This window comes from Tachypleus tridentatus, chromosome 13, assembly GCF_004210375.1.
Source record: "Tachypleus tridentatus isolate NWPU-2018 chromosome 13, ASM421037v1, whole genome shotgun sequence".
NCBI lineage: Eukaryota > Metazoa > Arthropoda > Merostomata > Xiphosura > Limulidae > Tachypleus > Tachypleus tridentatus.
This window is the reverse complement of record NC_134837.1, coordinates 123,205,732-123,230,055: the sequence shown is the minus strand read 5'-3', so window position 1 is coordinate 123,230,055 and position 24,324 is coordinate 123,205,732. Positions and strand designations below refer to the sequence as shown.

Here is a 24,324-nt window from a genome sequence, read left to right as displayed (position 1 = left end):
TCTGCTTTTCTCAGATGACTTAAAAAAAGGTCACATTTGGGGAAAAGTGTGAGACTCAAAACACAGAAAGAACAGGAAAGTGTTGAACCTATACTAACGTGGAATCTCCTGTCCATTAAAATTATTTTAATAAAAATGGGCAAATGGCCACTTAACCCATATATGTGGAGGTCTTGCAAAATGCCATACCTCCAGGTTGTATCATAAGCCTTCTCAATGTCAAAGAATAGTGATATAAGATGTTGTCGTTTGAGAAAGGCTTTTCTGATTGACGTTTCAAGTCGAATCAGGTGGTCCATGGTTGGGCGTTGACGTCAGAACCCACACTGGGTTGGCGAGAGGAGCTTGTCAAAAAATTGGACGGTAGCTTGAAGGAATCTTGGGATCCTTCCCAGCCTTGGAGAAAGGCAGGACAATAGCCTGGCACCAGGCATCAGGAAAAACATTCTCCTGCCAGATCTGGTTAAAAACAACCAGAAGGATAAAGAGATGGCGTAGCATCTCAGTGTATATAACCAGGTCCAATCGATGTACTACCAGACCTATGAAGGGCCAGTTTGAGTCCCACCAATGTAAAGGAACGATTATAGTCACAGAGACAATTAGCTCAAAAAGAAAGAGGTAATTGCTCTGCCTGAGTCTTGATGGCTAAGAAGATGGAAGAAGTAGAAGTGCTAGATACCTGACAAAAGTTTTCACCTAGAGTATTGGGGATGCTCTGGGTATCAGTTACTTCCTGGTCATCAGAGAGCAAGATCAAGAGGGGACAAAGTGATATCACCCACTGACCTTTCAAATCTTATCCCAAATGACTTTGGAACTGGTGGAAGAGGATATGCTTGTTGTGAACTTAATCCAAGATTCCTTCTGGCTTTGATGTCTTACCCATTGAGCATGTGCACAGGCCCACTGGAAAAGCTATGCGGTTCGAGAGTGTGGGATATCTACAGAAAGTATCCCAGACTCGTTTTTGAGCCTTCCGTGCCAGGCAGGATTCCACCATGGACGAGGATATAGTGGAAAACGTGTCGAGGTTTTAGGAATACATTGAGCAGCTGCTTATATAATACAATCAGTTATTGCTGCCACACAGTTGTCTATTGATGGCTTACAGACAATGGCAGGATCAAGTTCTGCAAGAGTAGTGAAAGAGAGACAGTGTGCTTGATCCAGCTTCCACCAGGACACACGAGTCGGTTGGCATCGACCACGGCCAGTCTCTCTTAAAATTATAGGAAAATGATCACTGCCTCCTGGATTATTGTCAACCCTCCAATGAAAAAATGGGAAAATAATGAAGGGGAGCAAATTGAGAGATCAATAGCAGTAAAGGACTGACTAGGTGCATGAAAATAAGTAGAAGAATCAATATTGAAAAGAGAAAGGTTGTGATCAGATTCACGACAGGAAAAGCCCTGCAATTGTAAGCGCTATTTTTTTTTTGTGTCCAATTGAAAAAAAAATCAAAGTTTTATTCACTTTAACTGTTATTTGAATGACCATACTTGGACAAAAAAAATGTCATCTGTTTACAAATTCTCCCCAATGAAACACAATTTTAAAATTTTTTAATGATTTGTTGTTTATATTTAAGCACAAAACTACACAATGGGCCATTTGTGTTTTGCCCACCAAGGGTATCAAAACCCAGTTTCTAGCATTGCAAGACTGCAGACATACTGCTATGCCACCGAGGGACACTTGTAACAAAACCATAACTTATCAGTTTTTGTCCAAATCTGATGGGCTAACATCATCACACTTTGTAAGGAAACAATTCTGGCTAGTATAATATACACTTTGTAAGGAAACCATTCTAGCTAGTATAATATTTGTTGTGTGTTCATAAAGCTCACAAAAAGCATAAATGAAATTCCTAACTTACAATAATATATTAACAACACAAGAAGCTGCTGGATATCTTTTTTTTTTATATATATCATCTGCACTATTCCCTGTCATATTTTTGTTGCTGGTTTGAGGAAAGAAGTTAACTACCAACTATCTCATCTGATCAAAAAGAAAATTTAAAGAGTGAAAGGTTCAAAATACTGTTACCCAGTGATTTGATTTTAGAGGTTGAGAAGGAAATATTAAAATGATTTTGGAGCCTCACATCAATTCAGTCCATGTCTATTCGAGATCTGACATTTGTATTGTGGTTTCCATTTGAAAAGGCTATGCCATAAGGTATCATGTTCAAATCACACTGCTCTTCTATGTCTTCTCCATACTCCATCTAATAAAGAAGCACGACTATTTCCCGATGCTCATTTCAACAGCCTAATTGCACAGAAATCCAAAGGTGATGCTTCTGGCAACTTAAACAGTACCTCTTTGCATGGAAAAGTAGGAATACCCATTTAATTTTCCAGCTGCTTGAGGTACGTGACAGCTGAACAAACATGTCTTGCAAGCAAGTTCTTCCACTCGAACATTTTTCTTCATCACACTGTGTACTGTTATCTACAACACATGAATGGCTTCTATTAAGTTTTGTGTTAGTGGATTCTCACTTATTGCAAATTACAGCACTCAGCTTACCTTTACTGGGATATGACTTATTGCAGATCTCTTTCTGGATGGTCCTAGTACCCCAAGTTGATTGATAATCATTTGTTTCTTAATGGCATTAAATACAAGGGAATATTTCCATGTCAGAAATTCTAAATCTAAAAACATCTTCACGATCTTAGTGTTTGAATATTTTGCATTAATAATGGATTGTACATACCTTTATAAAAGTAATCAATTTTTGTTTACATCACCTATCTACATAATGTGACTTACTGACCTGCATATTCAAAATCATTTTAATATAACCTACTCAATCATCTGTGTCTAAAATACATTTTTCAGCTTGTGTTTTTCTTGGCAAACTCGTAAGTTTTTCAGTACAACTTCTAGTTAGTAGCAATGTATTTATGCACAAAAATATAAATAGCCATTTTGTATAGTATAAAAGGGTGTTTATTAAACAAAAAAATCTTTATTAAAAATAGCAAAATAAGTTTTTGTGGCACCTTTCATACAAGTTAATAAAAGTTAAGAAAGAAAATCACTGTGTAACATTTGCAGATTAATGTCTATTACATGAGGACTGTACCATTCTTAAGTTACTGTACAATTTTCATTTCAGAAGCAGAGAACAGAAAAATCACAGTCCATTCCTTAACTAAAACTTGTTTATCTGGAAAAAAGACAAGCATTTTGTGTGTGTCTCTCTCTACGTATATATATATATATGTACACACACACACACTGACATTTCTTTTTACTATATGTATTTTAAGCAATGCAACAAGTAAATGCTGTTATTATTAAGTTTTAAAAACCTTACTTATAAGTTTCTCCCTCAATGAATAAGAAAATTGCATGTTAATATTGTACCTGAATATATTTTAACTCTAAAATAAAAGTACTTCATCTCAAGACTTAGTTTCATAACATTAGAAATGTAGATTTTGTATCATTAATGAAAAGGTTGGTAAAAATTAAAGTAATGTCAAAACTAGCCATAATGTTTTACCAACATTCCTGTTAAAAAACTACCAACATCTGTGATAGAGAGCCCTACACTCTTAGCTATAATATTGGGGCAATTTTGAGGTCTTTTTTAGTGAGCATCACAAAGCTGTGGTACACTTCACACAATTGGTCCCTTGGGTACTTGCTTGTTGGGGTGGACAACAAAAGGACAGAAAAGAAAGATGCATTACTTTGGAAATATTACTTAGTTGGCACTCTTTTGATATTCTTACTAATCTGTTCTTCTTCTGTTAACTGGTGACGAAAGGAAACAACTTTATCTGTACAAAACATAAGGAGAGAAGAACACCCACTTTATTTCTACATGAATAGCAACCTAAACCTAAAAAAAAACGTTTTAGTAACAATATAATTTAAATGCAACCACTAGAATATACCCACTATCTTTGTACATAAATAGCATCCTAAACCTAGATAAAGTTTTAATAACACTGTAATATAAATGTTAACCAATAGAATACAGCCAATTACTTTCTACATAAGAATCAGCTGAAAATAAGAAAAATTTCAGTAACACCAAGACTTGGATTATGGAGGAGTGGGCCTCAACTCCCTTATCTAAAATGTGTAACCCTCAAGCTGTTACAATATTTTGTAGCCAAGGTATTCAAATCATTCACATCTTTCATCTTTCTAAATTCTGACTTAGAAACAAAGCATATTAAATTTAAATCCACACCCCACCTAAAGTATTTAATAATAGCCCCGAATAACACGTTTCAACTGCTAACCAGCAAAATAGTTATACATCTACTGCACATCAGCATTCCAAGTTTAGTCATTGGCAGCTTTAATATCAAGCTTACATATTTAAGAATGGCTGGAATGGGTAGAGAAGGCACTAATAGAAGAGTGAACAATGTTTCAACCTTCTTCAGTCATCGTCAGGTGAACTATTAATACCTTCTCTACCCATTCCAGCCATTTTTAAATATATAATTTTCTCTACAAGTGGGTTTTCTCATCATCACGGATTAATATCATGCTGTTTCTACATTGAAGGGTTAAAATGCTCATAATTTTACATTCCATATTCAATAAAATAATGGGTATACCTACATTTAACACACAGTTGAATAATCTATCTATGAAGTTAAGATTCCTACCTACAAACACTTTAAACCCAAACATTTTTAAGGAGAATGTATTTCTTTATAAACAATTTAAGTTTTCTATTAAGATTTGAAAAAGGTCTAAAGCCCCATACCTCTAAATCCTGAAAGAGCTTCAATCTTCTCTGACAGGATATCTTGTAACTGCTGGGCATAAGCTAAGGATAGAATCAAACAGAATCTCACTGACTCAGTAAACTGTTCCAACTGTGGACATAAGCTAAGGGCAGAATCAAACACAATCTCACTGACTCGGTAAACTGTTCCAACTGTGGACATAAGCTTAGGAAAGAATCAAACAGAATCTCACTGATTCGGTAAACTGTTCCAACTGTGGACATAAGCTTAGGAAAGAATCAAACAGAATCTCACTGACTCAGTAAACTGTTCCAACTGTGGACATAAGCTTAGGATAGAATCAAACACAATCTCACTGACTCAGGAAACTGTTCCAAATGTAAACATAAGCTAAGGGCAGGATCAAACAGAATCTCACTGACTCAGTAAACTGTTCCAACTGTGGACATAAGCTAAGGATAGAATCAAACAGAATCTCACTGACTCAGTAAACTGTTCCAACTGTGGACATAAGCTAAGGGCAGAATCAAACACAATCTCACTGACTCGGTAAACTGTTCCAACTGTGGACATAAGCTTAGGAAAGAATCAAACAGAATCTCACTGACTCAGTAAACTGTTCCAACTGTGGACATAAGCTTAGGATAGAATCAAACACAATCTCACTGAATCAGTAAACTGTTCCAACTGTAGACATAAGCTAATGGCAGAATCAAACAATCTCACTGACTCAGTAAACTGTTCCAAATGTAAACATAAGCTAATGGCAGAATCAAACAGAATCTCACTGACTCAGTAAACTGTTCCAACTGTTAACATAAGCTAAGAACAGAATCTCACTGACTCAGTAAACTGTTCCAACTGTTAACATAAGCTAAGAACAGAATCTCACTGACTCAGTAAACTGTTCCAACTGTTAACATAAGCTAAGAACAGAATCTCACTGACTCAGTAAACTGTTCCAACTGTGAACACAAGCTAAGAACAGAATCTCACTGACTCAGTAAACTGTTCCAACTGTGAACATAAGCTAAGAACAGAATCTCACTGACTCAGTAAACTGTTCCAACTGTGAACATAAGCTAAGAACAGAATCTCACTGACTCAGTAAACTGTTCCAACTGTGGACATAAGCTTAGGATAGAATCAAACAGAATCTCACTGACTCAGTAAACTGTTCCAACTGTGGACATAAGCTAAGAACAGAATCAAACAAAATCTCACTGACTCACTACACTGTTCCAACTGTGGACATAAGCTAAGGGCAGAATCAAACACAATCTCACTGTTCTCAGTAAACTGTTCCAACTGTAAACATAAGCTAAGGGCAGAATCAAACAGAATCTCACTGACTCAGTAAACTGTTCCAACTGTGGACATAAGCTAAGAACAGAATCAAACAGAATCTCACTAACTCAGTAAACTGTTCCAACTGTGGACATAAGCTAAGAACAGAATCAAACAGAATCTCACTAACTCAGTAAACTGTTCCAACTGTAGACATAAGCTAAGGGCAGAATCAAACAGAATCTCACTGACTCAGTAAACTGTTCCAACTGTGGACATAAGCTAAGGATAGAATCAAACACAATCTCACTGATTCAGTAAACTGTTCCAACTGTGGACATAAGCTAAGAACAGAATCAAACAGAATCTCACTGACTCAGTAAACTGTTCCAACTGTGGACATAAGCTAAGGATAGAATCAAACACAATCTCACTGACTCAGTCAACTGTTGACATAATGTAAGGAGAGAATGAAACAGAAACTACTAGCTCAGTAAACTGTTTCATCCAGTCACATTTTGTAGATACAGAATAAATCAAAATCTCACCGAATCAGTAAACTATTTTTCTTCCAGCCTCATTTCTCTTACAGAAAACTGACTGTAATACTTATAAGAATCTCAATCATCATAAGTTTCTTTCTTAGTAAAAAAGTTATTAGATCAAACAACATGCAGTAATTTAGTTTTCAAGTCTATGATTCTGATACAAACTATTTTAATATCTTAATACTTAAATTTATTTCTTTTGTCCATTTTAATTGGACTGATAATAATTCTTTCAGGCTTGTTAAATCAAAACCAGTACTCACACTATCACTCATTTTACTGGAAATCCACAAATTTAAGTAATTCAATACTATTTCTTAAAAATATGTTGAGTGTAAGCTATTTGGTTCTTTTTAATGTTACTTAAGCACAGTATTGCTAGATGTACAGTACAACTTACCATCAACGTCATAGTCTACTTCATTTGCCATGTTTAGTAGGCTGCAATCAACTTCTAACCACTTGTGACTTGCCTGTCATAATAGAGCTTAATTAGATAAATAAACAAGTGAATAAAAGAATCCTGTCATTGGGCAATTTAGAACCTTTTTTCTTTCAAGGTGAATTATATTAAGTCAAAACCAATTAAACTTGTGTACTAAAGCACTAACAACTATAGAACTACAACCCATTATTAGTGGTATTTGCCTATATTATATAACTTAAAAAAACTAGTTACATTTGTGGACAGTTCATATCCCTGTTATATCTCCCATTGGTAAGAAATTTCTGAATATAGTAATTATGAAAGTTGAGCTCTAATTTACAAACTTTACATACACAGTTGCACATAATTTACTAAAATAAATGCAGAACCTACATCAATCAAAGCTTTATGAATATCCAGAATTTCCTCTTCCATTCTCTGGAGGTGAGAAATAGCTGCATGGAATGTAACTAAATCCTCAGAAAGCTCTCCCTCCTAGCGGAGAGTGAAACCATTATTCTCAATGAAACAAAACCAAGGTTTAACAGCAGTAAAACTCTTAACTCAAAGATATGAAACTACCATAATGAATTAATACTTACATATTTAAATCAGCAGAAACTAACCTTAATGATGTCAGAAAACACTTAAAAATAAAAATTATGGGAAGTACATTTTAAGTATTAACCAACGTGAAAATGAAACAGGATTTGTCTTGTGTAATTATAAAATTTAAAAATAGAAATTTCAGAACAACTTAAAAGAAATGATTATGGTCATGCTTCTTTTATAACAAACAAACAAACACTTAGAAAAATTTTCAGCCTAAAAAACTTGCATTTGTTGATCTCAGAAGAGCAAAGTCGTCATCATCATCATCTTGTGTCATCATCTCTACATCTTCATTTTGATCAGCTCTAACTTCTGGGTTTTCAGGATTATCCACCCCAAGTTCTTTTACCCTGTTAAAAGATACAATGATGGTGTGTTATGATTCATGAAATGAATTTATAACTTAGCTCTCTCCATACAGAAAAAATGAGACACAGTAACAAGAACTGATATTACCTGTCTGCATATCGAAGTGTGTTCAGCGAATGCTCACAGGAACTTAAACCCGGAGAAATCATTGCTATCTGTTTAAGCAGACAGAAAAACAAATAAATAAAAACAATAACATTCCAAATCACTAAGGTTATACAGAAGTTCAAGTGCAATGGTTTTAAAGCATTAAACAAAAAACAGTTGAAGCTTACCCCACAGTGAATTTTAAGATCTATAACAAAAACTGACAAAGCTCTTAACAGTCTATATAACATAAGTCACAAAATAATGAGTCTAACTTTTCAGTAACATATTACTCAAACTTCTCTCAATATTTTCAGTTATAACATATGGACAGCAATGGGTCAGATAGGCCATAGTACAAAATATTTTAATTAAATTAGTGATTTCAATCAGTCATAAGATAAGAAACTATCAGTAGATAACCCTAAATTTACACAGTATTGGTAGTTATCTTAGCAGGTTGTGTAATATGCTTGAAGTATCAGAAGCTCAAGTTTCAGTTTTGACTATGATGATAAACCAACACAAGTCCTGTTTTCCAAGAATAGACAGGACAAAAAATTTGAGCCTTCCCTTTATTTTTCAGTTTTAGAGAATAAAAATGGTATAATATGCAGGTTTTTTTTTATCATAACTTCAAAAATAGTTTCAAATATTAAATACTTTGCTAAAACTGGTGGGTACTTTGAAACAAATCATATATCATCAGTGGATGTTGGATTCATAAATGAAGTTTAAAAGTGTAATGAATTTTAATTATATAACTTTTTTACTTACCATACAAGTGCGAGAATTCTCCCCAATGAAAGAATCTCTCAAAACCTGAGTTAGCTTACTTGCTCGGAAAGGTAGGTGAGCCCCTTTATGTCCCAAAGCTCTGATACATTCCTAGATCAACAAAGAGATTTGATTTTTTTAACAAGAGAATCAATGCAGCATCAACTTACCAGATCAATAAACAAGTACATAATAATTAATTAGATGCCACAGCTGTATGGAAAATTTCAACATAGCTGGGTCAAAATATTCATAAAAAATATCAAGCCAAAAGAACTTTTTAAAACATAATAGTCTCAGAAATTTCGGCAAGTCTCAGTTAAAACTACATAGTTTGTTTTTGAATTTTGCACAAAGCTACTCGAGGGCTATCTGTGCTAGCTATCCCTAATTTAGCAGTGTAAGACTAGAGGGAAGGCAGCTAGTCATCACCATCCACTGCCACTCTTGGGCTACTCTTTTACCAATGAATAGTGGGATTGACCATCACATTATAATGCCCCACGGCTGAAAGGGAGAGCATGTTTGGTGCTACCGGGATTCAAACCTGTGACCCTCGGATTACAAGTCGAACACCTTAACCCACCTGACCATGCTGGGCCTAAACTATATAGTACAAACATGTTTCGCAGTCTGCATGTAAGGCATGCCATGTGATAAAAAGTGAATACTGAGTCACATTTATTTCCACAATCCTGATGTTTGATAGATGGCACAGAAAAATTTACATCCATCTCTCTTTTTATTAGCTTCTTACCAAACTTCTTACCAAAGACTGGAACTTTTTAAAGATATTCCAGATTTCTGAAGACAGTTAAGAACATTTTAAAAGTTTTTCACCACAACTGGATAATTAGTGGAATTTACTAATCAATTAATCGTCAGGCTCATTAATCAGTTACACTAAACTAATTGATAATTCTCACAAAATGAAAAAAACTACAATACTAAATATCAGATTTTGATACTTATGATGCATGGAGTACAAAAAGCCTATTGTGAATCTTTGTACTTAACAGACAACAGTATTTTGATTACTTGGACTGCTAGAATAATTAAAGATTGTAATAACCAAAAATACTAATTCTGATTAATTGACATCAATCAATTCAGATGAACAAACCTGAATTAATTAAATATAATAATGAAACATCATAATGGCAATATTCCAATTATTAGAAAGTTGGTATAAAAGAAAAAAAGTAATAATTGCAAGTGCCAGTTCATTATTTTTGTGACATTGACCAGTTTTTTTTTTTTTTGTGCAACTTGTATTAATAGATTATTTCATACAAGCTGAGGTATCCATCCTCTGTCCAGGCTATGAACTTATAAAAATGTGGAGGTGGATGCCATGATAAGTAACAAGCAAAGCGTAACTTTCACACTATTTATAACATTTTACAGTATTCATTATTACCTCATCTAATGTATGGTATAAGCTTTAAGAACTCATTAAATATATACTTAAAACATGGTATACACTGTGTAATGGTCAGAGTGACTTTCTACAATGAGATTGCAGCCAAAGTAGTGGTAGTAATGGTGATTTCTGTTACTCGTTTTGAACACTCACCTCATAATGCCCTTCTGAACTTCACATTATTAATTAATTAATTGATGGTCATTAGCTACAGTGTGTAGTTGCAACTTCACAGGTAAAAGTAGGAAGTGAAGTAACTCAACAAACAGCTCTGAATTTATGCATTACTGCAATAGTTATGGCCATAACTTTTTTATTGCATATTTTCATAGAGTGCATTAGTGTGCTCTCTGAGATACACAAGACGTTTGTGTCCACTCCCCCACACTGTGTGTGTGTGTTTTGTTAGAGAAAATTTATAGCTTTTTGACTTAGTTTAAGGATATGGTGCCATCTACAAATGTAATTAACATTAACTTACATGAATGAAATATAATACATACTTAATAACAACAATAATAGAGGTGGAAAGACTTTATCAGTAATGTTGAAATATTGATGCAAAAATTAGTAGTTAATGAATTTAATGAAGAAACTTTGAAATTATTAAATTATTTTGTAACAAATGCAAGAACGTATTAAATAAATATAAAATAAAAATTATTGAAATTTTACTTAAACTTTCTAAACTATTTTTAGTTAAGAATGAGGTCATTTAACAACTTGGCACTACTTTATGTGGATGTACACCTTGCTGCATATAAAGGCTTGTTTAGAGCATGATAATCACAGTAGATTTGGTGAATGGGTAGCAGTTGAGAGCTATGTTAGTTTGTTTTGACAGCTGGATTGGACACTTCACGCTGGTATAGTTCATTTGCTGTGTTACCAATTAGTGCCTTTCTACCATATTGGGGCTGGAATGCTAACATCAAGAGGTATGTTTTCATCTAACTTACCCCCAGATGGTAGCACCTTATTTCCTTATTATTATTTTTTATTTCAATTAATTCTTTACTTGGGAGAGCAGTCACATTCCCACAACTCTCTGCAGGCAGAAAAGGCTGATACAGATGAGGGATGTTGTGGGGTTGAGCATTCACATCTGGCTCTCTTAATTTCTATTTCCAATTCTAAATCTATTGCTACTCTTTATTTCTTATGTGAGACTGGCAAATGAAGGTTGAGACTGATAGACAGTGTATCCCCACAGCAATGTGGGTCCTAGTTATCAGTCACCTCCAAAACCTAGGGTACATTGTAGCTTGTATGCTAGGATCTTTTCAGTTGATGCATTTTTTTTTGCTTGTTTTTGAGTTATAACAAACTTGTATATATGTACACATGTGTGACAGTAACTGATTTTTATAGGTAATTTTATCATCTAGTTCTAGTTTCCACATCATAAGAACAAAAATAAGGTTAATATACACCAAGCTCTGAAAACAACACATGTTGTAGTAGCATCTTTTACTTCATGTAGCTTTTCTTTACTTAACTCTAACTCTGAGCAGTGGTGTTCCATATGTCAAAATATTTTCAACCTTCCAGTTTGATTATTAAAACATACATACATTTTTAGTAATTTTTTTTTATCACACAATTTTTGGGCTAAGACAAAACTATTTTATTACAAATGATATAGCATTTCAATCCTAAACTAGCTTTTCAGTGGCTTACCTAGAAGAAGAGAAAACTGTATCCATAATGATAGGTGGTAACTTTATAGGGTGCAAATGATCTCAAATAGTGGCAAGGAAATAAGTAATAAAAGACAATTATTAGAAAATTAATTCTACCTTAAGTGGTAATAGTCTTACAAAACAAGCATAAGGTATGACACAGGTTAATCAGAATAATTTAACTGCTAATAAACTCATAAAATTAAAAAAAATATATCAAAGACTATGATATAGTCTAACCTTTAGTGCTAATAAACTCTTATTAATTTCTGCTCCTTCCATTCTAGTCTGTCTGTTTGCACTTGAGGTATCTGCTCCACGTTCATTCCCTGCCAAGTCAATTAGAGAAAATTTGCCATGTAGTCGACCAGTCATCCTGTTTGATGAAAAAAAAGGTACATGACCTTAGTCTTGTCACAAAAACATTAAACACCAACAGAAGTATAAGTATAAGGAAAACACTACTGCTATGGATACACCTAACAAAGAATAGCACCATTCAGAAGTGACCTTTATATTCTAAAGTCCACAATTTAGGAATTGTCTTTGTTAAATTTAATACAGTGTGTTTGAAAGTAAAATATTAAACTGTTGTGCAGCATTACAGTTGACTGTACATTTTATACCAAAGAACCCACAAACAGAACACATCACAAAGTTTCATAGTCTTAATACTGCAGTTTTCAACATCACTTCACTGCACACCTCTATTTAAAAAATGACAATTTTTAGGAATGCCCTCCACTCTGGGAACTCTGTCATAGTATCACTCATTAATATTATTTCAGCTCACGTGGTTTCTGAGTATTATGGTGTATTAGCTGGGTGTGTAATTTCAAAGCAACATATATTTGATAAAAAATTATTCTAAAAATTGTAGTTTCAAGTTTCATAATTGCATTTAAATATTAAAACTGACAAAAAGGTATGAGAGAAGAAGTTTACAAAATACAAACTAATACCAACCTAGTTCAATAAATTGCTATAAATGAGATCAAAGAAAGGAATATAATCGTTCCCAAACATAATTTACCTCTTTTTCAGAATAATCTGGAAAACAGCATGTGATCTGGATGAATGCTGATTGGCTGATGTTTGTCCTGACGTTCTGAAATAACAGAATGCTACTCAGTATATTTTTAATTGTTAAATCTCACAAACTTGTTAGGTATCTAGACATCAAGGCTATTAATTTTATGTCAATTTTCAATGAAAACTAAATATTCAAGATACTCAGTGAAATTAGGATTAACAAAACTCTAAAGTGAAAGCCCAAGAACAAAACACTCAATGCTTGTGACATGTTCTTGAACCTTCAATGTTACAACATACAAAACTAACCTTACCGTACACTGTTGCCATGCTGAATCAATCTAAGTACATCTTCCACACACTCCACAAGGTTTTCTTGAAGACCAACCACTTGAACTTGTTGCTTACCGTCTTCCAGAACCCTTAATTTAGCTTTATTATTCAACAGGTCAAACACCTGAAATACAGAAAGTTTTCATCACTAGATTAATGGAAAGAAAATTTTGAAAAATTCCTACAATTACAGATGGAAACCACATAGATGCATATTACTTTTAAACAATTTTTTTCTAAACTACTTATTTACCAAACAGCTTAAATCCATGATTTTATCACTTACAGGGTCCCTTGCAGCACAGAGCCAGACAAAAAAAAAATTTAAACAGCAATTGATACCACTAATTACTGATGAATGCCCCTGTGTATTTCACACAAATAATTTGTGATTTCATCCAACTTGTAATAAATATATACGTTATGTGTTATAAAAAGCAAAAACAAAATTACAATACATGATGAGATATGTGAACCCCACTAATAGTGAACAATATAAAAATAAGTTTATGTATTGTGGGTTTAGTGATGTCCATGTTTAGAGAACTGAATTACAACAGATACATACACACACTTACTTTACTTCTATTAAGTAATAACAAGTTGAGGTACCTGTCTTTTGTCTGGATTATGAACTGTTAAAAATGAGTGAATGGATACTGTGATTAGTAACATAGAAATCCTAACTTTCACACAATTTATTTATAACATTTTATTACAGTATTCATTATTAACCCAACAGTGATTTTGTATAAGCCTTAAGAACTCAATACGTACACAATAAAAGCATGGTATACACAGTGCAATTGTCAGGGTGACTTTGTAGGAAGAGGTAGCTATCAAATTAATGAAGTAGTGGCAGTAGGAACACTTTCTACTACCCACTTTCAACATCCACCTCTTACGCCCTTCCAGTGTTTCATATTATTAATAAGTTGATGGTCATTGGCCACAGAAGTGTTTTTCAGGCTGAAGTTCAAAAGTTGCAGGTCAAAAAAAAGAAGTGGGTACAAATCAAGAAACAGTTATTTGTATCAACCTTATGGTGCCTGTTGGAGTAGAAACTTTAACTGAGTTTATGTAGTATTGCAAGGGCAGTGGCCATTTTTCTCATTGCATTCTTCCACAATGAGTGCTAGTGCACTCACTGAGATGTACAAGATGTTTGTGTCCCCCCTCTCCAATGTGTATGGTATGTTACAAATTTTTTTTTTCTTTCAGTGTAAGGACGAAGCACCATACATGAATGCGTTTAACATTAATTTACATCAAAGATAAATGTTAAATAATAGCAATAATGGGTGATGTAGGGGGTTGTAAACCAAATACTAATGTCCTTTCTTCTAAACTATCATATCATAAAATTTGGTTGAGATAAAACATGTTTTTTTTATATTTCCATCAAGTTTTTCTATAACAGTCATTTCTAAGGTTAAAGGAAAACAAGCCACTAGGTGGCACTAGCATCCAGAACTTCAATCTCTCTTTCTATCTAGGTTTTCTTTAAAAGATAATCAGTAGTTAAATTAGAAGACTGAGCTAGAGTAAGCTGGTATAAGATAAAGATATAAAGTTAAACCATTTATGAAATACGACTAGTACACAGGAAATACATGCAACAAGATGTAATAGTCAGATAGAATATCATAGTTTACAAATTATCATTAGAAAGCCTACAACATCAACAGAAAAAAACAACAAAAAATGACTGCAGGAAGACATTGTCATCAAAGTATTCAAACTGGAAAATTGTGCTCTACAAACATTATATAGAATAGGTGGAAGAACTGTCTCAAACAGTGAACAGTAATCATTACAAGCTGAAAGAAGATATATTAATAACATTTCAAGTAAAGAAGTATTTATGTTTAAAAAAAAATCTTGGATCAATATAACCTGGAAAACATTAAATACAAACTAAAAATAATAATTCCATAAAGACTTGAAAGAAATCAAAAACAAAGCAACACCATGTGTTGCAGGCTAATCAAAATTGTACTTATAACAAAATAAATTTTTCGTAAATACTTTCACAAATTTCATAAAATTTACCTTTCCACTGTATATTTCAAAGAAACTGGATGCTACAATTAAATCCTCACTTCGATACTTGGCAGAATTCAAAATCTTGAAAACATCATTTGCTACAGAAAACAAAACAAAACAAAACATATTGACAACAGCAATATAATGCATAAAATATGATGTTTCTTTAAGATTCTATAAATGGTTGACATCTGATTGACTTACAACACCTTCAAAACACACTGAAATATAAACCAGCAGAACTTACATTAGATACAGAACAGCACATGAACATTCACTAATGTTTCTTTATGAAGTTTGTGTGTTTTAATTCAGAGTTTTATTAAACTTTTGTCAATCAATATTTTTGACTCAATCACTGAACTTCCATAATAGTGTATGAAGTGTGCTAATCTTTTGTTTGTTGCACTTAACAAAATATTATATGCCAAACATCAATTATGTGTAAGCAAGAGATGTTTGTTTTAGGATTTTGAACAAAATTATACGGGGGCTATCTCCAATTCTGAATTGATAGACTAGAGGAAATTTTGGGGCTAGTCTCATGACCAAATAGTAGAATTTTACTGTCAATCTAGGCCAAGGATGGCAAACCACTGGTATTGTGCCATGGAAAGGAAATCACTTGGTAGGACAATTTTAAAAAATATGTTTTTTGTAAATCTTCAAGTGAGAAAATATACCACCCCTGTTATAGACACATGTAACACTAGACCATGATCGACTTATGAGGGATAGAGCACCTGAGTGATAAAGCAAGTTTGGTTGGATAATCAATCAGGTTTTACACACTGACTTTGAAGAAACTGATAACAGCTGTGAATATAGTGTCCTAAGAAAGTGGTCTGCTGGCAAGTAGCATGCATCGTTCATGAGCATGCCGGTCTAACTGCACCAAATATTCACAAAATTATTTAATGCATGTGTGGATAAATATGTAAATGTTAATTATTTTATTTTAAAATCTTCACTACACTTACCATCAGTAAGGGTGATCATTAATGTGATTTATCTGTTAACTTTATCCAACATACAAGTGTTACTTCAGTTCTTGTCTTTATTTATTTAACTAATGAAGGTAATACTCAGGGTTAAGGAGGGTAAAACCTGTTGTTATGATACTAAGTCTGTATCTTTTTAACTTACGGAGACTAGGTACATTATAGTCAATAACAATCTCTCAACTCTGTGTGTTAAATTTGTCATGTTGAGCCTTTCTAAGTCACTGCCCTGGTTTTGTGAATACGATTGTCTAAGAAAACCATTTGATATGTTAACAAGCATGATATAGACACAAAAAAATATTTTCTGTAACAAATCATTTCTCTATAATTTACAGAGTTGCAAAAGTACAATTTAACAACACAGACTGTGTGCTTCTACTTCCAATGTGCAACATTTTAAACACAAAAATTAATTAAACTACTATTGTTTATTATAGTAAAGTGGAACAATGAAATATGCTGGTAAACACAAACTAACCTGCCAGTGCATAGATTCCCTTAGTACAATCTTGTGATTTACCCTGGAAATCTCCACCCATAGTCTAAAGAAACAAATGACCAATACATACATATACCATAACTAACCAAACAAATGTAGTCTTACTGGATTATATCAGTAACAAAACACGTGTATCACTTTACATTGAATTTACGATCCAAATTCCAGATCATTTTTTGTAGCAAAAGTAATATTTGTTCATAAATATAATAATATTTTTACACTTATTCCATGAGGGAAAACTGAAGAAAGATTAAAATATGCTTGTTTTGAAGGAAATATTTCAATTGTAATATGTAGATACACATGCAAAATTAATACTAAGTTTACAAGACACAGAAGCACTAATAACAGTAGAAAGAAACAATAATTTTCCATAACAGAACAATTAATTATTTCAAGAATATTATTCTTTTGAGAGAAAATCACCAAATTAATATGCCATATTTTTCACAATCATTTTCAAGTTCAGAAATCATTGCATTATCAAACTATAACCAGCAGAATTTCCCTTTGCTACCACTGTCAAACCCTCTTAGTTCATATGAATTTTTATCACCAACTTTTGGCAGTATTTTCATCCCAAAATTAATGCAACACAAACACATCTACTAATTCTAATGTGATTCAAATTCTACCAAATAGAGCCAAACCCAATATATTAAAAAAAGGATTGTTCACCATTGATTAACACTTTCATTATGAGCTCAGTTCTAGGGATTGACTGTGTAAACATTTTGTACTTCTTAAACTTTACATACTATAATTTTTAATACAGTAAATGTATCTTTATGAAACTTTAAAGGTTACCAGTAAACATACAAAGACTTTTGCAGACAATATATCAGATTTTTTTATATTAAGTTTTAAGATTTATTAAATAACAATTTGCTTCTACATTTTTTTCCTTTTGAATGTTGCCTATCAAACATGTAAAGTAATTTTGATTTTACAATTAAAAATAATTTTATGTTTCAGAAAACTGTCAAATTTCACACATGAAATTTTTATAACCTCCAGATAATTATTAAACTTAGAGAAAACTTCATATTTTATCTGTTATTTTCACTATTGTATTTTTGTAGGGATTTGGTGGATTTGACCAACCACGTAACCATCATAAAAAATCTCAATATATATATAAATTATGCTTTTTTTGTTTTGAAATGACAATAGGTTATCACATAAAGTCACAAATACTGAATCTAAATAGCTTAAATCTCCTATTATACATATATATACATTTTTATTGACCCTACAGCCCTGTCGTCTGACAAGCATTATGGAAGTTGCAATAGCATGGCACACATGCACTCATGTTATTATATCTAACAATACATAATTAGCCTTTACAAAGTATCCTGTATTGGCTTTGTTCTACTGAACCAGTAATTTGTAAAATATAGTCACATTTCAATTGAAATACATTACATATGTGTGTGTGTAAACACACACACACACACAGTATTACTATTTAAAATTATTTCTTAAACTTCATAGAACAGTAAACCAGGTACACATTTTGTACCTGCTTATCATAATTTGCTAGATTTTGTCAAATTTCACGTGGATAATAAGGTTCTTATTTGATATTCTAGCCTGTCAGTACAAGTAATTTGAGTTTCTAACTTGTAAAAAAAACAATACTTTCTATTTGGATATCATAAACATATAATTTGAAAAAAAGCCGCATTAAACATACCAGATGCATAAAAAAATTTAGGATTTTTTTCATATCACATTTGAGATACATTCATAAAATAGCAGTTACATAAACATTTGAAGGTAAGTCTATAAATGTGATAACACGCAATGCCCTTTCACACCTGATCACAGGAAAAACCAATGAGATAAGGTTATATAGTCTTTCAAGCTCCAGTGTTTACTTTTGAGACTTGTAACAAAAACTTCCCACAATATATTTGAGAGAATTTCCTTTTCAAATATTTTTCTTACATGATTTACAACAGATTCATGTTTAAAACAGCAGGAAACCATCACAGGAAATTTTCATCCCTGTTGTGTTTTGTATGAAATAATGAGCTCTATGAGAAACAAACTATTATTTGTCTATTTCATATTCTCAAACTAGTAAGAAGAGGTTAGGAATATGTAGTTCATATTAAATATTAGCTTCGAAAAAAATAGGTTTGGTTTGTTTTAAATTACACGAGAGCTATCTGCACTAGCCGTCCCTAATTCAGCAGTGTAAGACTAGAGGGAAGGGCAGCTAGTCATCACCATCCACTTCCAACTCTTTGGCCACTCTTTTAGCAACGAATAGTGAAATTGACCATCACATTATAATGCCCCCATGGCTGAAAAGGCCAGCATGTTTGGTGTGATGGGGATTCGAACCCACAACCCTCAGATTACGAATAGAGCGCCTTAACCACCTGGCCATGTTGGGCTGCAAAGAAATTAGGAGGACACTGCTTAATAAGAAATTTTTCAAGAAACTCTGGTATAATGTTATGAACTGCATGAAGCACAGTTGTGGCATAACCATCTTTATTACCCAGAACTGATACACAAAGCAAAACTGAACACAGTAACCATTTTTATCACCTTAATGTACATGAATCACAGATGTACCGCTAGCTGTATCTGAAGTGATTTTCTATTAGATACCAGCAATTTAACTACCATGTTTTTCCTTTTTGCCCATGATTTCAAAAAAATTTTAGGAACCATTTTTTCACAGCTGCATTGCACCTAACGTTCATTCACACCGATGTCAAAGTGCACCTCTCTGAAATCTTTTTTAAATGTGAGAGGAAAAATTTTTAAATAACAAGTTTTCACATGATTTATTCATAGTGCAGGAAATACAAATTAAGAAACAAACTTACATGTGTTTTCCCACTTCCGGTTTGCCCATATGCAAAACAGGTAGCCATTCCTCCCTCAAAAATAGTTTGCACCAAGGGTTTGGCTGTAAATCTAAGTAAAAGAAAAATACTGCCCCTTGAATATAGTTCAATTGAAAATAAACAAAAACAAATATTTCTAAATGAGATCAAGATTGAATTAGTATATTTTGTGTAAATATATGAAAATGTTTTGTTTTCATATTCATGCTGTAACAAATGTATTTCTTCAAATACTGTTTTACAGTTCTTTGTGAACTGAATCTTTCAGAAATTTGGACTTTATATTTTTTAAAATACATCTAGAAAGGTCACCAATGTGATAATCTCTTTCCTTGTAACCACAGTTATTATTTCACTGAAGTGGAGATAAAAGAAAGATTAAAACATTCAGTGGTTGATAATTTTATTCATATTTTGTATTTGCTGATTAATTTGTCATAAAATGACTCAAAACACTTACATTATTTCATAACCAAACAATCCAATAATACTTGCTACAAAGTAGTTCTTTATCAGACATGTCTATATGAGAATTGTTTCTAGTTTATTCTCCTATTTTACAAGGCTATTATTTTGCAAATTTATGGTTACTATTTTTCCTGTTTTTATTTCTAAATCCAATTTTGGTTCTTCAAATTACTTCTTTATCACATTCTTATAAATATTTGATAATATTTATAAAACAAGTTCAACAGTATTTTTGTCACAGTGCTTCATGTTGAATACATGTAATTAGAATCTTTGCATTACCTTATCTTTTAACTACTATTTCTAAGCCTAATTCAATTTCAGCACTGTCTTTACTGCCTAATGAAAGGTATCTGCACAAAATGCCACAGAAAATAAATTGGAAAATTTTCCACTTAGACATTTCAATTTATCTTTTATCAACTTACGTTTTGTGGAACAATACTCATTCAAGAATCTTCATCAAACATCTCACTAATGTTTATGAAAAAACTAGTTTGTTATCAGACAACTTGTCAACACTTACTTGTAAACTAGTTCATTATCAACTGACTCATCAAAGGCATAGTCAAATCTAAAGAGTTGATTTTCCAGATACTTGGTGAGATCAACTTTGAGCTTGGGTTCATGAACCACAATAAGTTCTTTATTTGGAACAGTGACTACATCCACTTCTTTTCTTATGTTTTCTATTTCAAAACATTATTGGAAAATACTTTTTAAAAGATGTATCTATTTTTGTCCAAAACAAACTTCATTTTTACACACAAGAAATTCTAATCTTATAAAGAAGGGCATACTTTTAGCATGAAAAATAATTTAACTGAAGGACACAAAGACATATCATTATCTTTAGACCCTCAAAACAGTTCAATCACATATGGAAATGAAAAGACAAACAAAATGTCAATTATTCATAAAATAAGACATTATTTCTCACAGATTGCACAAATACAAAGAACTAATTTATGTGTATCAAACATTCACAAAGTATTATTCCAAAACAAAACAAGATTCTCATAAGTAACACAAAAAGGATAATCATCTGGACATTCCAACAGGTAATAAAACTGATTACAAAAATAAACTAAAAAAAAAAACTAGGTTTTGGTTTTTAGCAAACAGTATCCACTTTTCACTGAATCTTAAGGATTTTTTTGTATCAACTTACTCACCCATGTCTTTCTATCAACTTCTTTGTTACTCTATTCATCTCTACTTATGTAAAGAAGGGGAACAGAACCAAACCAACTTTGATATATAACACCCCTTGAAGTAGGAATAATGTTTTTTGTTTTTATTAACCACAACTGTAATAGTTTCTAATTGAGGTTTACCCTTCTCTTAACCCTTTCCACGCTGAATAAAAAATTAGAATGTTTTGGCATGGCGCTGTATATTTTTGATACTTCAACTAATTATGGTATCAGTACTAAAAGCACGATATCTCGGCAATAATTCAACAAAAGTCCCTCAAATTGTCAGTGATTGTACCTAATACTATATACATGTTAAATTCAATACATAAGAATAACAAGAATAAAGGAAGACACCCTGATACACAATGAAGAAGTGCCATGTAAAGCACAATAATTTATTATAAATAGTATACAATTTGTGCAGCAGCCCGTCAAAAGTCTTTGTGGGTATGATATATCTCATGGCATGGTAAAAAGCACACGGGGAGATTGCACTGTTTGCAGAAATAATTAGTCTGCTTTCTTTTCCACCCAGCTGTGTATCTATCGCTGCAAACAGTACAATCAGGTTTGTGTTTTTTGTTCTCATATTCTCCAATACTATGTCTTTCCATCAAGCGCTGACCTTTATCACTACTTGGTCTTCCTTTTCGTTTGGCTTTGCTGACATAACCCTCCAGCAAATTTTGAATAATCTGCTCTCAGAATAGTTTTGGAGATACCAGGTTTTCACCGTTGGTCTTGCAGTCTGCACAATATATTATATATCCATTAACAAGAACTAGCCTTGGTTAGTCAGTTTATGCAATAAGTTATATGACCCTAACTACACCATGTGCTTACCTAAAGCGGGGGCAGGTTCCAGGCCACGAATGTCTTCATTATCACTCTCATCCGTTACAAGTAAGCTTTCATTATCATCTGGCTTAAACTCTTTGTCACTCTCTTCATCGTTACAAATAATATCGATTACTTCTTTAGTGGTATAAGCTTTTCCTTTCGGCATTGTAACAACGTCACAAGTATCAACAGAATATGCAAGGAAGGCATCTTCTAAAACAATGAACAGTATGATCTACACAGGCTAGAAAACAAAGAAATCATGTGACCTCCGGTTTAAATACCTGCTGGGAATCCCAAGTAAACAATGAATACACATGGTTCTAGCCTCAAGTGGGTCTACAGGCCTGTGTTATTATGATAATTAGCCACGAGGGTATGTTGTTTACATCTTATCAATGAAGATCGCCTGCCACGCTGAGCCTTCAAGTCGACTGCGGTTGCCAACTGCGCCGAAAGGGTTAAATATAAGTGATATTTTACAATATTATGTATGCATATATTTTAACTACAAGACAGTCAGTCTACTTCACTATGTATTAACACACCATCATAACAATAAAAATATGCTCCATTACCTTTTTTATTCAGAGGCCTTTTTCTAACTGCAACACAGATCTGTTGGACTTGAACAGGATCATTCATCATGATTGGTCTGTACTCAAGTTGAGACTGGTATTCTCTTTCAAAATAAACCTTAGTATCAAATACCTGAATATACTCTCAATATTATAGTTTCTGGTCAAAACATATAGATACAGTTTAACTAACACTACTTAATCTTTATCAATCCCAAAGACCTGATTATACTGTGAAATATTCCTACTTCTATGATCAAATGAGCTTTTTATCATTTTATATATCACCTAGTATCTACAACTTTTTATATTAATACCAGCAACTTACCATAAGCCTTCATTATTCTACACACACACACACGGATAAATAGACCCAGACATTAACATCCAAATTCAGTATGATTAATTATTTTATCACTTATTAGACACATATTCAGACATTTGTATCCAAGCTAAATCACGCTGTTAATTTTGCATAGTTACTTCAGGACTATCTGTGCCAGAAGTCCCTAATTTTGAGGTGATAGATCAGAGGGAAAGAACCTATCCAATATCTCTTGGGCTAGTGTAATCATATGGTGGGATTTGACTACCACTCTTATAATGCACACACTGCCCAAAGTGCAGAGCACATTTTTTTTAAGTGGTAATGGGTTGTGAATCACAGGACCTTGAATACACAGTGCCACACACTAAAGTGACTAAACACTAGTCCCTATTTGACCCTTAAACTAAACTAAGGTTATGTATCTCAGAATGGCTGGTATTGGTAGTAACACTTTTTGATAAGCATAGAACAACATTTTGACCTTCCTAGGTCATCTTCAGGTTAAGAAAGAGAGTAGGTTTATAACTGACCATTGCCGGGCACAAGTCTTAGGGACGAGAGTACAAATGGGTATGGGATTGTAGGGGGCGCTGCAGTTAGATGTTAGGTTATTAATTAGTATAGGTATAAAAGTGTTCCCTTATATTGGTTTAATTTTGGTTTTTGTTGCTGTATAAATAGGGCTTCTTTGATTTTGTGTTTGTTTATATTTTTTTCCCTGGGTGTTTTCTATTATTATGTTGTGCTTATTTGATTTGCAGTGTTTGAAAAAGTGTGAAGGTGTTTTTTTTGTGTTCTTTAAATCTAGATTCCATTTTTCTGCTTGTTTCTCCAATATAGAAGTTGTGGCAGTTGTTGTATTGTATTTTATAAATAATGTTGGTGTTGTGTTTGTCAATGTAGTTTTTACATAGTATGGACTTTAATTTTGTACCTGGTTTTTGAATAAATTTGGTGTTTACTGGAATGTTGTGTTTTGTTACAAGTTTTTTTCCAAATGTTGGTTATTTTTTTGCAGATGTCAGGAACATATGGTATGCAGCAGTACAAGGTTTTGTAGTTTGTTGTATTTTGGGATTTATTGTTGTTTCTTTGTTGTTGGTCTAGGTGTGCATAAAAATATTTTTTTCCATGGTTTTATTTTGTTGATTTCATCATTAATTATATCAGGTG

At 32.9% G+C, this 24,324-nt stretch overlaps 1 protein-coding gene across 6 annotated transcripts in view; it reads right to left on the bottom strand.

Moving 5' to 3' along the window:
• Positions 1 to 2,947: 2,947 nt before the first annotated feature.
• The window catches only part of LOC143236674 (kinesin-like protein KIF2A), a 36,039-nt gene continuing 14,662 nt past the window's right edge, over positions 2,948 to 24,324 (bottom strand). For all 6 annotated transcript variants that reach the window (XM_076475069.1, XM_076475071.1, XM_076475074.1 and 3 more), the window contains 15 exons: positions 22,824 to 22,927; positions 20,733 to 20,895; positions 19,718 to 19,808; positions 16,845 to 16,908; positions 15,369 to 15,460; positions 13,298 to 13,440; positions 12,985 to 13,059; positions 12,192 to 12,327; positions 8,847 to 8,957; positions 8,070 to 8,137; positions 7,840 to 7,963; positions 7,395 to 7,496; positions 6,975 to 7,047; positions 4,757 to 4,819; positions 2,948 to 3,809 (listed from right to left, as the gene is read on the bottom strand). In XM_076475069.1, coding sequence (XP_076331184.1) covers positions 3,730 to 3,809; positions 4,757 to 4,819; positions 6,975 to 7,047; positions 7,395 to 7,496; positions 7,840 to 7,963; positions 8,070 to 8,137; positions 8,847 to 8,957; positions 12,192 to 12,327; positions 12,985 to 13,059; positions 13,298 to 13,440; positions 15,369 to 15,460; positions 16,845 to 16,908; positions 19,718 to 19,808; positions 20,733 to 20,895; positions 22,824 to 22,927 — 1,489 coding nt within the window. In that variant the 3' untranslated portion in view covers positions 2,948 to 3,729. The remainder of the gene's footprint in view (positions 3,810 to 4,756; positions 4,820 to 6,974; positions 7,048 to 7,394; positions 7,497 to 7,839; positions 7,964 to 8,069; positions 8,138 to 8,846; positions 8,958 to 12,191; positions 12,328 to 12,984; positions 13,060 to 13,297; positions 13,441 to 15,368; positions 15,461 to 16,844; positions 16,909 to 19,717; positions 19,809 to 20,732; positions 20,896 to 22,823; positions 22,928 to 24,324) is intronic.